A 17768-nucleotide genomic window follows, 5' to 3' on the forward strand; every position below is an offset into this window, starting at 1 on the left:
CGTGTCTACTGTAATTTCCCGACTATTAGCCGCGGCTTATACATTGATTTTGCAAAATGTCTTCAGCTATGAGGTTAATACAGGGGGCAGGCAGTTAATATGGTTTTGTTTCTTTTAACTTGCATAAAACACTGTCCTGCGGCTTATACACAATGCAGCTTATGTGTACTCTGTCCTTCCCCTCTGCTCGCCTCGCGTGGTGGTTATATGAGGGACACATGAGGTGGCTCTGCCCTGAAGATCTGTTCTCCTGACAGCAGACACAGTGGCGCTTCCCTCCCAAAAGGGCACAATGCTGAAAGCCACGAGGAGGATTACAGTCAGAGGATCTGTCCAGGAACTTCACACCTGTCTCCCACTGATTTTACATTGTAGACTGGACGAGGAAATAGATTTGAACAAGTACGAAGAGGAAGAAGTGACAAAGCACACCCTGAGCAAGCTGGCTGTCTTCATGCCCCTACCTTAAACCAGAAAAGCACTCCGAGAGTGCAAACCTCCGCCAAGCGAAAAACAACTGCCTCCTGGATCCAGAAGGTGATACAGATCCCTCCCAAAATGTAATTTTTTCCTTGAGTCATTTCAGACCTTCTATGACAATTTTGAATCGAAATCCATCCATAATCTTGCGAACAGACAAACAGACAAACATACAAACAAACTAGCCCCGATGAAAACCTAACCTCCTTGGCGGAGGTCATAAATAAAAGGGCTGTTAATAACTTTGTCCTTGTCTCTATGTAAGTGTGTCTGAAGTCAGCCCAGCAGCCTTGTCGTTTGAACAATACGTATTTGGTGGTGTATGAAAGGAAGAGGAAGGCCGATGCGACACCGATGTCTTCTTTTGTATTTATTTTATTTTAGGTGCAAAACTTTGATGAAGACGTTTGTAATGTCGAAACGTCAGTCAGAGTCCCAGGACTCTGATGAAGACGTTTGTAACGTCTAAACACCGGCATTCCTCTTCCTTTCATATACTTCTGTCCTGGCCTGGTTGCACCAGAATTGTCGCACAACTGCAGAAGCGCGGAGAATTTTCCTTTGTTTATTTGGTGGTGTATTCAGTCCATCTTCAGGTTCATACACATCCACATCCCCCCACTGTTGCGTTTAGCAACCCTACCAGCAATTTCCAAGGCTGTAGGGTACTGTTGTGTAAAACTACTCCCCAAACTCATACAGTGGCTAATAAGCAGGCTCTCACATAATGTGTTTTATTGCAGTTGGGTGAAGGCAGAAACGGCATCAGTGGACCCTTGGGTAATTTCTGATTTGATTCCTTTGTCCACTGGGCGTGCAGGGGAAGCCTCATGCCAGGTAAATGACTGCCGAGTGGGGAAATAGGGTGGCTATTGAAATCTATGTAAATGCGACCTACACAATTTGCCTGGTAAATGTGACCGAACAGGGAAAACGATCTGCTTGGCCCCTCAGGGGCCTGGGGTTATCTTCCACCCTCTCGGGCGCTCAGCCATTTCATAACACTACTGTTATAGAGTGGGGAGGGAGCAGCCCATCGTGTGTGTGTGTGTCCATGCGCATCAATATTTTTGTGTTGAAGTGTTTTTTGTGTGTACCTATGCTGTACGCATGATCTGATTTAGGAGCTAAGAATATTGTGTGTGTGTATTCAATATTGTTGATCGTTGTGTGTGTGTTTGTGTGTGTGTGTGTGTGTGTGTGTGTGTATATATTCTTCTGTACTCTCAGGGTCCATTTTCTTTTCCCCAATGAAGTCAGTAAGAAGTGAGCTGGTGCTGGGGGTGAGATTGCTTCCAGCTCCTTGCACATGGACACTCGGGCAGTTAAAAGGCGCTTTTCCTCCCAGCATGCGACCCGACGGAGCGTCCCTCCCTGTGCCATTACCCACTGATCTCCTCTCTTTTGCCCCAACAGAGCGCTCCGCGCGGCTCTGCTCCCCAAACCACTGGACTGAGAAAGGGACTTAAGTGGCGGGCCCGCTGCAAATGCCATTTTTACCTGTGTAGTGCGCCTCTGCAGTCAGTGTCTTTTCCCCAAACTCACGCAAATCGCTGTTGAGATGTTTTTTTAGTGCAGAGTACTCTGCGTGATCTTTTATAGCAAGTCACGTACTTGTAAGTATTAATGAAAATTTATGAAGCCTAGATCCTAACTTATGTCTGCTGTCTTAATCACATAAATCACAACTTCAACAGATACTTAGTGTTTGAAAAAGTAAAAGTTATTACCAATTCTTAGTCTGAAGGAGATTGCCAACAATGACAACAATAACTTGATTAATGACCATAACTGGTATGTCAATTGATGTATTGGTTTAACAGCAGTTGAAATATGGAGGCAAATCCCTATATACAGCATGACGCCTTGCAGTAAAACGAACATAAATTGGTAAGCTCATTTAGTCACAACTCACAATTTATCATCTGACTGACAACAATTGGAATTGTCCTTCAGGAATTTTTATATGCACACATACAGTGCACATCTGCTCTATGGTTCATTTAATTGAGGTACGCAAAGAATGGAGAGAGTCTGAGGAAACAATAACCAACATCTCCTCCATGCCACACCGCACATCCAAACAAAGCCTTTCGGTTGCATCAATATTTGCCATGCAGCGCTGCCACCCACCCACACAAATCTGGGAGACGATGACAAATAGATGCAGTGAGACGCACTGTGGCGTGCTGTTTGCATGCCGAGCCCCTCTCTCCAGAAAGCTTTCATCTAGCTCACTGAGGCTGGCCACGGCAGATACCGTATCTGCGCGCACAATGCATTTCTCTTTGGTAACCCCCCCCCCCCCCCCCCCCATTCAGAAAACACATGCACACTGGTGTCATTATGGTAGTCAAACATGAGTGAGAATTTACAGTATTAGGCTGGAGATCAGAGCAGCAGAATATGAGGAGAGGCTTGTTGCCTTCTTGGCTGTTGTGTAGGTCATCAGTAGTGTCAGAGAGTGAAGAAAAACAACACTGTAATCCTGGGTTACCTTCTACATTATTTATATTTCCCATAGTTGCCATGTAGGCATGCATATTGCATTCATAAACAGCAGCTCAATGCACTATGTATGAGTGTGTTCACAGTGAAAAGGAACACTCAATGTCATGGAAAAATATTAATACGGCATTGTAAAGAACAACAGACAATATCATATGAAGATGATATAATTATATGATGTAGCAACATTTTTTATTGTCTAATTTACTGAAATAATATTAGTTGGTTATACATGAAAATGTCCCCAAGGTTCTTTTAAGGCATGTTCTAATAAGTGATAAAGCAACTCTAATTTTCAATATAATACAGTTTAGGAGGAGCAGTAAGAATTTCTTAAATGTAGCATCTCATTCTTTTTTGCTGTTTCCAACGTAATGTTGATCAATTTATTATTTTTTCAAACTATTTACATAATGTTAATATCTCCTAAAAATAGTCTCTGTTATATTGTTTTATGTTGACAGAGAAGCCAGTAGAAACTTATGCTTGTGTACACACACACACACACACACACACACACACACACACACACATAGACAGACAGACAGACAGACAGACAGACACACCCACCCACACACATACACACATTTATAATTCATGAAATATAGGCCATGATCAGTCGTTTATCTGGCGTGTTTGTCCAGGTAGCAGTACAAGTACATGGACACGACCATAGCAGCCACCTGCAAGAGAACACACAGTGCATTTCAGTGACTGGGTGAATCATGTGTGTTTTAACTGCTGCCGCTTCTCTGTTAACAACTCCTAATGGGAGGCCGTGGAACATTTTGTTTTTCCAGAAGCCTCCGCCCATTTCCTTTGGACAAATCAGATAATGTACAAAAAGCCATAAACACTTATGTGCTTCTCGTCACGGATCGTTCGACATGCAAAACAGTTCTCTATAATAGCAAATGAGATTTGGATGACAAAAAGAAAAGATGGAAAATAAATCAAAGAAAAAGGGAATGCGAGGGAGGTAAAGAAAAGGCTTTCACCTCCACTCCACAGATACCCGCGGCAATTCCTCCAACGATATTGGCATTCTTCTGGAGGATCGTCAGCAGTTGCTCAAAGCAGCCCTGAGAGAAGAACACAATCACTGTACTCCAAGATGCTGAGCACAACATAAACACACACACGCACACACGCACACACACACACACTGCTGACTCCTGAAGTGTGAAACAGCTTAGAGACAAACTGGAAAGCTTTCGAAGCAAGCACATAAGCACATACCCATTTAACTTAATAGTGCTCGTTCACCACGCTCACATACATCGATCTACATTCACATTTACCAGATGCTTTCATCTCAAGCAACATGCACAACACTGACGCCGATGTTTTGCCTGTTGGGCTATTGTGTCCGCGCAACGGTTATTTTGACAGATTGTTTATCACGTAGACAGGGCAGCACAAAAACATTTTTTTTTTTTACTCTGTGTGTAAAGTAAGCAGCACCTGAATTTCACTGTGTTTGGCAGAAGTGTGCGTAAAGTACTGTAAGCACAGCTCTCTGTCTCACCTGGATGTCACTGTGTTTGTGCGTAAAGTAAGCCGAGCTCTCTGTCTCACCTGGATGTCACTGTGTTTGGCAGTAGTGTGCGTAAAGTAAGCAGAGCTCTCTGTCTCACCTGGATGTCACTGTGTTTGGCAGTAGTGTGCGTAAAGTAAGCAGAGCTCTCTGTCTCACCTGGATGTCACTGTGTTTGGCAGTAGTGTTGCTGCAGGGGCTGGAGTGGCCAATGCAGCAGGCCGGTGGGTAGTTCTGGGTGTTGTGGTCATAGTAGTAGGAGTCATGGAAGTCCGTGTAGTTGGTGAAGCCACAGCACTTAAGCTTGAACAATGAAAAGTTCAACTTTAATTTCATATAATGAGAAACAGCTGAGTTTTGGACTTGAACTTCACACAAATGATTCTTCTTTGTACCTCATACTTATGGTTAGATTGTTTTTTTTTTATTGGAAGTTTATTAATGATACATAACTGTGAAAATGGTTTGATATGTAGAACCGAACAGAAAACAATGAAACATGGATGCGATGCTAGTTTTTAATGGCTTTTTAACACACTTAAGTTAATTTGTATGAGGCTTACTTCGGTCATGGTGGTGTTCCATATCTTTGTGACAACTTCCACTTTGCCGTACTCTTCTTTTAATGCTGTGGTTGCCCAGGCTTTGAGAATGCCCTCCGCCTGGGAAAAAGACAACCACACACACACACACACACACACACACACACACACACACACACACAGGATGCTTTTAAGATTATTCTTTTTAGTATCATAGTGAAAGGCACTGATTAATAAAAGGCCAAAAAGATGACTAAAGTTAATTTGACATACATGGCACACACTCAACGCTCTTTAACTTCTGAGACATGCCATTCACCCCACATCAATGGTCCTCAGCTTTTGTGGTTGTTGAGAGTGATCTGGAGCCTCCAAGCATCAGTAATGGGATTGATCACAACCATAGCCCAACAAAAGAGACTTAGGATGGGAGCGCTCTCTCAAAGCAATTACACCGAAGACTAGGGGATTTATTCTTTTCAAATGTATCCCATTTACATTTATATTAATGCTTTTTTGTGCTTTATTTCATTATTTTTAAATAGTTTTTCTCCAACATATTGATGATCACAAACATCCAGAAGATGCACTCAAGCAGCAACTGTCTTTGTTCAGCAAAGCAGAATAGCAGCACATAGGAGGCTTTTGGACGTTCTCCCTCTGACTCTCTCTCTCTTTACGTCTCTTTTCCCTAAGCTCTCCCTTCTTCTCTCCTTCTCTCCCTCTCTCTCTCTCTGTCTCTCTCGCCCCCTCTCACCCTGTTTTTGGCGGCACTATTTGTTAGGGTTTGATTAATAAACCCACATGACTTTCCACACACAAAGACTTGTTTAAAGACGGGAGGTGGGGGTGGGGTCAAATTGTACGTCTATCTGTGTGCAAGTGAGTCATGTGCACGTGTATGTGTATTTGTGTGTGTGTGTGTGTGTGTGTGCATGCGTGTGCATGTGTGTGTGTGTGTGTGTGTGTGGGTGCGTGTGCATGTGTGTGTGTGTGTGCGCCTGTGCCTGCGTAAAGGGTGTGTTAGGCAGTGCCCGTGGGGCTGCGGCAGAGACAAGCCACAATTAAAAGTGTCCCCCGTGAAGCGCGGAGAGGGGCGCAGATCAGCTGGGTTATTACATTCAGGCTAATCCATCACTGTCTCAGGGCATTCCCTCACACCACTGACAGGACAAAGCGCACCACCAATAACTTTCCCCTCCCGTGCTGATCCAGCAACCCAGGGTTCCCGTCCCCACTCTCCATCAAATCCATAATCAGCTCGCCAGCAGACCATGGCTTCGTCCACACTATTATTCAGTGATACTTTCAACAATACGGTTCTTACTACACTTATTGATGCACTTATTGTGTGTTTTTTTTTATTATTGTAAAATTGATGTTAGAATTGCTCTTAAAACCTTAAAAATTTTTTTTTACCATGTTGTACTGTAAGAAAAAAAAAAAGCGTCAGCCAAATGTAATGTAATGTAATATCTATGGTTTCAACCAAATCCAGGCAGCACAAAGAAAGAACGGAAAAAGGCAGAAGTAACTTACAACATCACTCCCTTGACCTTCTCAGTTTATTGCATATGGAACATACCTCTCCCAACATGCTGTGTGTAGGCTATATATTCCGTCTGAGATTACATCTGAAATGCAAAATTCTGACCTAAACCAAGCTGCCACGCTCTGCTTTCCACAGTCAGGCCACTAGACTGTAATGAAATATGGCAACGCCTAATGCGTGGCCAAATTGGTTATATTGAGGCTTGGCTATCTGAGGATATTGCATTTCCTGTGCGGTAGAAAACTGCCATAGTGGTTTAGAGGGAAATACAAAGTGTGCATCCGACAGAAAATATTGAAAGCAAAGTGAGAACGGGAGTGGAAAAAAAACAACTGTGCATTTCATATGTAATTTAGCTCACTGTTCACTGCTCACTGTTTTCTTATCTAAGCTCTAATGTATGCCTCCAAATAGGCGATTTATTCAAATGCATTTTGTCATGTTATTGCCTTGCTTTGTGTTCTCTCTATCTGATCAAAAAACCAGGTATAGGCAGATATTCACAGGCTGCCATATACATTATTAAAACTACACTTTCCCTTGTCATGCTAATGAATAAATGAGTGACTGAATGACTGTGATGTTAACAAACAGCACATTAAATGGTGATGTGCATAGCTAATGTCCCCTAAGCAACAAACATGGCATGTATAATTCAGACGCGTGACTGTCACTGGCACCCACCACCTCAGCCCCCCCCCAAAAAAAAAACCACCATGTACACGCATCAACAGAGTGATGGCCCAGGTGCTTGATGGGATGCCATCCTCCCACTGGGCACTGCGGTGGGAATGCCGACAGGCGAGCTGATTTATTCTCTCACAAAATAGCCACGGGGCGATTTCACAACGGGTCCTCCAAGGACGACAGCTGCAATCACCTTGCGCCCGGGCTGCTGTTTGATGTGGGGTCTGCGGAGAGTTTGGGCAGCGGCGCTGGATATTGGTACAAGGAGAGCCACTGGGGCACCTGGGAGTCCAGCCTCTCCGAGGCTCACAGCACAAAACAACAAACAACTGTGAAACGCCGGTCTCTGAGGCAAGCACTTGTCAGGCTAACTTGTCCCCCTCTTTGGAAGTGGCAATGGATTTTGCATGAGGCATCATTGCTTTCCATGGACTCTTGATGGATTCTTTAATTACAAAATGTAGTTTTTATTTTCATCTGTCTGTAGAGATGCATTCTTCTTTCTCCTCCTCTATGCATAACTCATCTCAAATTGTTGTAATTATTATACATTTCACTAAACGGGGGAACCTATATATGCAAATCGCCTGCTTTGCATATAAAATGCTTTAACTTCAATATTCCAGTATAATAAATTGCTAAAAGTGAGAGCCGTCGCACACTGCCTGAGGCAGTCCGGGAGTCATTAAGGGGGCAAATGTAGTGAGGCAGGCACAAACCCCGTAATTTAATGACGGATCGGGATATGATGGGAATTTACATGGATATAAAACACAAAGGGAGCAGGAGGGAGGAGAGCGGAGACTTACAAACGACGAGTACGCCAGGGCCACCACTCCAGCTGCCACCTCAGCGATGAAAATGATCAGGACGATGGCAAAGAACTGCAAAAGCAAGGAGGACAAGGAGACAAAGGAGGAATCAGCATTGGCAAAAAAACATTGAAATTAACAATAATGTCCTTTTCTTGTTCAGTGTCAGAACAATACAGGTTGTGATAGGGCTTATATTGAAGGAGTGATAAAAAAAAGGAATTTGGCTGTTATTTTGCGCTTAGGATTTTAGTGATAAAAAAAAGGCAGCAAAAGCCAGCCAAAGCTCACACAAAAGAATGGATGACAACGTGCCATTACCATTCTGGCAAACAGTGAGTGATGATGAAACACTCCCTGACATTTAAATCCGAGCACATAGCTAATGATCTCCCTAAGTGGCGCCCCAGCGGGTGGCGTGCATATAAAGAGTCTTGGTAAAGCAGTTCAACAGTTGTGACAGACAGATCCCCTGAAGCAGCAACAGCTATACTGTCCTCACTTAGATTTCCTGAAACTCTGTGTTTACTTGGAAATTCCTCCCTGACCTACATCTAAATATCGCAGTGAAAGATGATCTCGCCAGTCCCCACCCTGTAGCCGTCCTCAGGCGGTGGTGCTGGGGTGTGTGAGACACCTACCATGATGAGGAGACACCTGCTCTCCTTCTGGGCCCCGTAGCAGCCCATGAAGCCCAGCAGCACCAGCACCGCCCCGATGGCGATGCAGAAGAAGCCCACGTTGACAAACTGCATGGCGTTGCCCGAGAACGGGCCCAGGACCTTCAGGAAGGAGCTGCCGTCCACGCTCACCCAGATGCCCACGCCCAGGAGGGTGAGGCCGGCCAGCTGCGGGAGGGACACAAAGGACCGGAGGGTTATCGACTGAGCAGCAGAGGCCCACCGTATCTGTGGACTGTGTTGAATCTGACAGAGGTGTCTTGGGGATATTCCGTGGTTGTCAACACAAGGACAACAAATCTCCCCGTGATGAGCTGTCTTGAGTCCTTCAGGGTTCATTAGCCAGCGGAGGAGTCCTTCACAATCACTCTCAGGGGTTGGTGCCCAACGTTTGGGGACCTCTCAACAGTGAGGGCAAACCTAAAGCTTACTTACTATAGAAGCAGCTTGTGATCAGATTACCAAAACAATCAAACTGAAGTAAGTGTTAATGTGAACAGACAAATAGTACAATACATTCAGAATAGATGATGATGCTGTTTTTTATCTTACAAACAATAATCTAACCTTGAGTTAGGCCGCAACAGTGTACCGTGCATATAATCTATACTAACGAATTGAGGAGAACGTACTCATTACCTTAGTAATGAGTACAGTAAGTTTGCCCATTTTGATAAATGAATGCCTCCGAGAGATGCCAACAAACAAAACTAAATAGCACGGATGATTTACGCTCTACACTCTCAAATGCCCCTTGACCATCTGAAAAGCACTCAGTGTCAGTCATTTTGGATCGATTGAAAAGTGTCCAGTCTGTGTGGTGGTAATACTTCACATTTATCCCACTGCTTGCTTTTAACATGAAGGACACATCAGTGCTTTGGGTGGGTGGATGGCCCCATTGTCTACTATGTCTACCTGCCTACTTGTGTGCACTCTGCCCATGCACTCACTGAGTGTCTTCCCAACATCAAGACGGCTTTTCAATCGAAATTGATGGGACAATGACATATAGAAACAACGATCCCTCAGACTAGCCATCGGTACACATCACGTATGGCAGACATAACAAGATGAAAGCGACATAAAAAGACATCAGAGATAAGAAAGAGAGGCTCGACCTTGGAGAAAAGCAGAAGGTGATGTACCTGACCGTAAGAATTAGGTCTAGAAGTAGGCCTAGTATCGCCACAGATGAAAGTGAACCAGACAGCACTGCTGACAGGGCAGATTCAGAGCAGCAAGACATTCAACATCCATGGCCGTTATTTAAGAGAATTTTTTGACGTTGTCAGCTCTAAAAATGATTCTTGACGAATGCATTGTGCTGTGTGTCAAACCTGAAAACCATGAACTTCATTAGACTTGGCTTAATTAGACCTGAAGTGTGTGCTCCAGCTAATAATATTTCAAGGTCTGTCGCTGACACTGAAAATTGTTTTGTACATTGGAGCGAAATTAATGTTCATTACATTCAGTAAGCCCTATATTGTGTTTCATTTAGTTTAAGCAAGAATGGTTTCATTGTCTTTGCATTATATTAATATGATATGAGGTTCAGTAAGCTTTGCAAAGAAACAGCCAGTAAAAATGTCTTTCAAAGATACTTTTTACTTTTATACTGTATGTACATTTTGAAGCCTGTGCTTTTTTTTACTTGTACTTAAGTAAAGAAGTTAAATCAGTTTATACTATTTTTTACACAGGTATCTGTATTTAAACTTGAGCGAAGAATGTCTGTACACGGTGAGGTTTCCTTTCCCCCAGCAGCGGATCAGCTGAGGCGGGGGGGATTTTCTTCACACCTCTTTTTGTCTGGCTTAAACAATGACATGGGTGCCTGGGGCCCTGCACTTGATATCTGCGAGCAGGATTTGACCCCTTTTTTACCATCCCAAAGAAAACCCTGCCCTATTCCCATGACCCTCTTTTCCCTGGGTCTGCATCGCTCACTCCACACTGAAGGCCCTCTAATGATCAGCCCTCCTGCTGGAAGAGCACTGCCTTAGGCCCTGGCCTGCTGCACGCTCCTGCAGTGGGAAGCCGTGGGATTACGGCGTGGATGTGTTATGGGAAACACAACACGCTATCTTTTCACCCAGGACATGTGTTTCCGCGCGCCTTCCTCTGATGAGATCGTTGTGATTCTAAATCTCAGGCCTCTCTATAGCACTGCTGAACTCCTAGTTGGGGCAGTGGGCTAAAACCATTTTGCCCCCCCCTCCCCCATCCCAATGTCAGATTCCTCCGTAATAAACACCAGAGTCACTCACTGAAGCACCATAATTACTTCACTGGCCAACACCTCATTAAGACTCCCTCTTAGCCGAGCCATTACATCTCATATAATTTATAGTGGAGTAAGTGAAGTGTAATACAAGTCATTATGTGGTGGATATTATATATTACTTTATGAAATACTCCAGCCACTTACAGCACCTGGAGCCAAGCATTTCCAACAGTCCTTCCAGAGTTGCTGGGAATGTATGACATTTAATTTAAAGGAGAATTCCGGTGTGAAATTGAGCTTAACTGTACCGAAACATGTTAAGGTGTACTCACACGTGTTTTAGACGCACTTTCACTCACCCCCAGCATTCCGAACTCCTCCGTTTTCAGCCTAGCTTACAGTAGGCTTGAATCTATTAGATTGGGCATTACGTAGCCTATGCAGCTAAATCGCTATTTTTAAACCATTAAAAAGGTTCCAAGTAACTCCACACTGCATTGGTAGACTTCTGAGGGTCCTGACATTTAAAACGAGACACTGAGAACTTTGGAAATGCACAGGAAGTTTATTAAAAAAAAGACTGTTTACAAGCAGTGCCTTCATAGAATCTCTCCGCTGGGCGCCATCTTGGAATCAAGTCGCGATGAGCCGACTGACGAGCACGAACGAACAGGAAGGACAGGGGAACATATTGCTAAAGTAATTCCATAGGAAATATATAGTTATACTGTCTACATGAGCATGATGAGTAACAAAGCTCAAAATGTTTGCAATATGTCCCCCTGTCTTTCCTGTTCGTTTGTGCTCGTCAGTCGACTTATCGCGACTTCACCACAAGATGGCGCCCAGCGGAGAGATTCTATGAAGGTACTGCTTGAATAAACAGTCTTTTTTAATAAACTTCCTCTGCACTTCCAAAGTTTTAAGCATCTCGTTTTAAATGTCAGGACCCTCAGAAGTCAACCAATGCAGTGTGGAGTTACTTGGAACCTTTTTAATGGTTTAAAAATAGCGATTTAGCTGCATAGGCTACGTAATGCCCAATCTAATAGATTCAAGCCTACTGTAAGCTAGGCTGAAAACGGAGGAGTTCGGAATGCTGGGGGTGAGTGAAAGTGCGTCTAAAACACGTGTGAGTACACCTTAACATGTTTCGGTACAGTTAAGCTCAATTTCACACCGGAATTCTCCTTTAATGGAATGTCATATGGTTGAAGACTGTTTTTTTTCATCTAAAAGGGTAATATAAGTCCATGAACAACCCTATGATTGGCTCTCTAAAAACCCAATCTACACATTTTCTGATAAATATAATTGGTGGTAACTGTGGTCAACTCACTTTCAAATGTCTATTGTGGCTCTCGTTGAGCTGCATTTCAGAATGAAAGGAAGGCTTACGTTAGTGATCAGATGATGTGCCCTCCTCACTCTTATCAGGATACACTAATGTGCATTAAGGGGCCAGGAAAACATGGCTTCAGCAAAAAAAAATTGCCGCTAAGAGATATGATGAATGACACCACATGTGTTGCTTGTAATAAGAGCACAGATGCAGAAACAGCACGGGACTTGAGTCTAATCTACTGTATGTGTTTCCGAGCAGGTTTCACAACGCATCTTCCCACACACGTGTCAGAGCTCCCTTGCTCTCTCGTGACAAGCACGTTTTTGGCTTTTGCACCTCAAAGCGCTTGCGGGTGCCGGTCGGAGGCGAGCGGGTAAAGGAGCGGGATTGGCCTCCGCGTGCCGCCTCTGCGCCCCCCCCTCGCCACCCCTCGTCTCTGGCGTCTCGGAAACCTGATACTTCCTGTCACAGCCAATCTGGCCTGTCACCGGCACTCTGAAGCCGCTCTGGCGGCTGTCTGCTCGTACATGAAAGGCAGCCTGCCTCTGCCTCTCCCTCCCCCACATCAGGCCTGATGGCTTCCACATGAGAATAATCTCACTTTTCTCCTTCCACGCCCCCCCCCCCCCCCACCCCACCCCATCCAGCTGGTTTTGGGAACACACTCTTCCTTGGGTCTCTTCTCTCAAACCCTCCTCCATCTCAATCCCCACACCACACCCCTGCCCACCACCCCCAACCCCCCTCCCCTTGTTGCTGGCTATGCTCAATCGCTACCCATCTTGGCAAATACGATACAATATATTACCCCTTACTCCTTGTCAACCAACATTTTTTCCTAGCATCCCATAATTACGGCTGGCATTGGCTTTTTTTTTTTTAGGCGAGTAATCCTTTGATGAAATGCCACGTGTGTCGGATGCCGTGTCAAAGGAAGACGCACCTGGCACGGATCACATGTAAATCAGGTCATGTCAGGGGGACCAGGAACAGGAAATGAAACGGCTCGCAGCAGAGGAGGGAAATGGAGTCCATTAAACTAGTGGAAAGAAGCCCATTGCCAGCAAAAAATGCAAAGGAGCGCAACCAGCTCCCTGAGTCCTACTGACAGACTATTGGGATACATGGGTGGAGAGGGACCCCACTGTGCCTGAGAAATGGGAATGCGTAAGGAAACGGCACATTTCAACAGATTACATTAAAATACAAATAAAAAAACTTTTGAAGAGTTCAAGAGCCTGAGCATACAATTTCAAGTCCGATCTGAATATTTCATGCCGGCAGTAGCAAAAAGGCATAGCGTGTGGGAAGAGAAAATATTATGATTTCAATCTACTTGGGTATTTGTATTTGTATCTCCAAATATTTGTGCTTCCAAGACCAGAGGGGATTGTAGGGAGAGAGGCGCGGTGGCGGCGGAGCTCCTTAATTATTCTTCCCCCAGATGCTGGCGTGAGGAGATGAAGGAGAGAGCTGTTCAACTTTACAGGCCCACCGCTTGCATAATCGCCCCTCCATTTGTTTCCCTTGCTTCAGTCGGTACCCACGCACTTTTGAAATATACATTTCTGTTTGATTTTCTTCACCCTCTCTATCTCACTTTATTGTTTGAAGTTGAATTCCAACACGGAGCTCACGCTGGAAATATATATGCAAACTAACATATTAGATATCACCCACTGGGGGAAAAAAATACAATTTTTACAAGCCTTATGCTATTAGACTTATGGTGTCCAGACCATACCAATGCATATTTCAGCTTCATGCTGACATGATGCTCTGAAAATATCACTCCTGATCCCTCACACTGGTCTCATGTCCAGTTCTCTTATATACTTTAAGCTACTGCATTACCGTCTGACCAACAGCCAGCCAACCAACCAATCAAACAGTCAACCGATTCCATTTCTGTTACAGTATAGTCTAATTTTCCCCAAGGAGAAAAGAAACAAGCCTGACAAAAAAAAACAAAAAAAACCAAACAAACAAAAAAAAAACATGAAAACTGGCATGGTTTCCACACTTTGTGGTTCAATCGACAATGACTCTTTAATCCAGGTGGCAAAAAAAAGGAAAAAAAATGTGCTTACTGATGACAAAGTTTCCCTCCGTTTCTCTCGTGTCATTAGGTGTGCTCATTAGGCTGAGAGAGAAGGTGGCGTAATTGAAAGATCTTAAGTTAATGGGATGAAAAGTGCTGTGTGCCAGAAAGCAAGCGTGCAAATGGTGTCATTTAAACACTTCTGTTCAGTGACGTGGAGTACGCCGGTAACCCCTCACATATCTGTTTGCATTGCCTGATTGCAGTGAGTGTAAATAATTTGTTGTGCTTTCAAGCTCTGCAAACACCCACACCCACGTACACACACACACACACACACACACACACACACACACGCGCGCCCGCACTGATTTCTTCTTGACAGTTGCCATAAACATTTTAAGCCATAAATGAACAAAGGCAATCACTATCAACAGAGTGGCTCTCTCCCACTCATACACATACGTACACATGCATACGCAGTAAATGGAGGTAATGGGATACTCACAAAGATAAGCATGTTGAACAAAATCATCATTACTTTGACAAATGTGAAGCACCCCATGTTGAATCTGTAATAAAAAACATCACAGCGTGAATATGTTATGAGGTCTCACGGGAGTAAATTGCATATATAGGCCGAGAGTAATGCCCACACTTGAGTAAACATGGTACAGCTCTTTCTTCCAGGAGCCAAACCCAATGATGGTGTGCCACATCTGATTCTGAATGAAAGAGCTAGCAACATGTATTACCGGTATCTAAAATCAGTGTTTACCTGTGAAAGACAGGGTGCCACGAAACTCACCTGTGTTGAGGCACTCTCGTTGAGCTGAGACTGGTGTGAATTCAGGCAGTGGACTGTGGTGGTGTGTTGTGTCTCTTTCTCTGAGAGTGTGCACAGATGTATATCTGCGTGAGTGTGTGCATGTGTGCCCGAGGAAGAGGCACAGATAGTCACAAAGAGATGGGTGTGGTTGGGACAGGTGAAGCACACCTGGTGAGCACCTGGGAGCGAGTGTGTGCGTTTGGAGAGGAGTGTCTGTGGGGGGGGGTGGAGATGGGGGGGGGGGGGGGGGGGGGGGTTGTGTTGCACTTCATCGGTCTCCACATCCTGCGCAGGATCGGCATCATGAGGTACCCACGCACCGAGGCTGGGATCAGCGAGTGCCAGATGAGACAGAAATTGACCAGGAAATGAAGCGTGCCCGGCCGGCTAACACACCAGTTGACTCGGCGCTCGTCTTCTCAGGGTTGCATGAACTGACACACTTAGTGTGTGCTGGCCTTTGTTCCTTTGTGTGACTCTCCTGGGTGACGCTTTCACCACCCGGCACTAGAGGGCAGTGTGACTACACTGACTTCCCTGGACCCTCTTCTGTGCTCTGTGTTTATGAATTCTCCATTGTGTTGTCTTTTACTGAGGTGGATGATTGATGGCCTAGCCTGGCGAGAAAGTCTCTTTCTTTGTCCACTTTGCTGAATGAGAAATGCGCAACAGAAAACAAAGAACCTAATCAAATCAAGCTCTCGCCGTGCAGCTCAGATTCTCCAGTCATTTAAAGTGCGCACAAAAAATTCTGCTCAATAAGTGGGGGGAAAAAAAATACTTCAAAAAGGATTTAAAGTATCACTCCATAAAGGAGAGCTGAAAGGACCCTTCTCTCCCACATATTAAAATGTGAGGAAGTGTCCATATTTGGCCATCCATATTTGAAAAGAAATGTATGATCTTATTAGCAGTTTTTATTACGGAGTATTAGCAGCCCATCTCAGGGACCAGTAGGCATGAAACAGGGAGTACTGGAGCCATCCAGGCTTCCTCTGGCCATTGTTCTCAGTAGGGGAGCAGAACTAAAAGGCACTGGGAAAGAGTATCTCTTTCATTTGGACTTCTACCCTTTCTCCTCTTCAACAATTTCTATACCTGGGTACTCCATTACTCTCCTTTCTCTCTTTCTTTCTTGTTTCTCTTTTCTTTCTTTTTCTTTAGTTCTTTCTATCTCTCGATATCTTTTTTCTTTCTCTCTTATCTTCTTCCTTTCTTCCTATGTGTCTTTCTTTCTTTCCTTCTTTCTTTCTTTCTGTATTGCTCTCTCATTAGACAACACAGTCTCCTCTTTTACCTGTAATTCCTTTCTGTCATTCCATCTTTCTCTCATCCTTTCTTTCTCTCCCTCCCTTTATCTCCCAGTTTGGGGATTCTTTGCACATCTCGTTAAGGTCCCAGTGGGCAGTGAAATCCCATGAAAAAAAGTGATAGATGACCCAATGCCACCTTGCTGGAGTTAAACACATATCTGATCCGGTCCTCCCCGTAATATCACTTTAATGGCCCTATTGTGAGTTATGACAATCTCACCAATACCATCATTAACCCTGAAGTCTTTAATCTCGGCGGGAAGAGCACCTGTCAGGCATCGTTAGCTATTAAACCAGTTAATAATCTCTGTGCATACTCTGGCGGTTGAGAAGAAAGGAAATTATTAGGCGGCCACTTTTTCATCATCACCCTGATGACGACGGTGGCACGGACCGGTCACCACTAAGGTGTTGGCCGAGCCCGTAAAACAAGGTTAGGGTGGGGTGGGGTGTGTGTGTACGAGGAGGCGTCTTAATGAGGTTGGCTGGATTGAGTATTACCCCCCCCCCCCACCACACACACATACACACACACACACACACACACCACCTCCATCCCCCGCGACCCCCACCACCACCTCACCTCACCAACCCCCCCAGGGCAGCCACTCAGGTGATCCATCCAGCAGCGCCGGGGTCCAGGCTCCGGAGGAGCCGGAGCCATTAAGGAGCTCCCCGAGATGGAGTCACTATTTATGGGCTACCGGGGAGATGCGACCCCTGAACCCACAAAACAAGTATCAGCGGTGTAATGGAGAGGAGTCCGCTGAGACGAGCGGCGGGCCGAGAACAAAGAATACGCCGGTGTTTACTCGGGCGTCTCTCTCTGGCTTTCTGCAGTTTTATGGTAATGGCTGGATCCTTGCCAGAGAATAATAGACGACCAGAAAGGTGGAACAATCTTTGTAGAGGGACAGTAAAAAAAAATGAGAGTGTGGATGATAAAAAAAAAGAAATTACACATTTTCGATTTATTTGTCTAATCTTTAATTTCCACTCTCCTTCCCTGATACAAAACCCATTACAGCGTAAAAAATCATCCCTGCCAGCATTTTAGCGTGAGGTCAAAGATATGTCCAATCCTTTAGCGAGACTGCCTCGACTTAAACGCTGCAGGGAGACGATCACACTTAGCATTGTTAATAAACCAATTGGTTGCACACCCTCCACTTGTGCTGCCTCTGTAGCGAGTAACAATAGGCGCAGCAGCCC

At 44.7% G+C, this 17768-nt stretch overlaps 1 protein-coding gene across 1 annotated transcript; it reads right to left on the minus strand.

The window, feature by feature from the left end:
• Positions 1-3167: 3167 nt before the first annotated feature.
• LOC134102619 (tetraspanin-1) lies at positions 3168-14979 on the minus strand. The gene is made up of 7 exons (XM_062556777.1): positions 14923-14979; positions 8760-8966; positions 8116-8190; positions 5089-5187; positions 4685-4828; positions 3987-4070; positions 3168-3671 (listed from the first exon to the last, which is right to left on the minus strand). Exons 1-7 carry the CDS (start codon positions 14977-14979, stop codon positions 3612-3614), a joined length of 726 nt encoding a protein of 241 aa, XP_062412761.1. The 3' UTR covers positions 3168-3611.
• Positions 14980-17768: the final 2789 nt, after the last annotated feature.

Source organism: Sardina pilchardus, chromosome 15, assembly GCF_963854185.1.
Source record: "Sardina pilchardus chromosome 15, fSarPil1.1, whole genome shotgun sequence".
NCBI lineage: Eukaryota > Metazoa > Chordata > Actinopteri > Clupeiformes > Clupeidae > Sardina > Sardina pilchardus.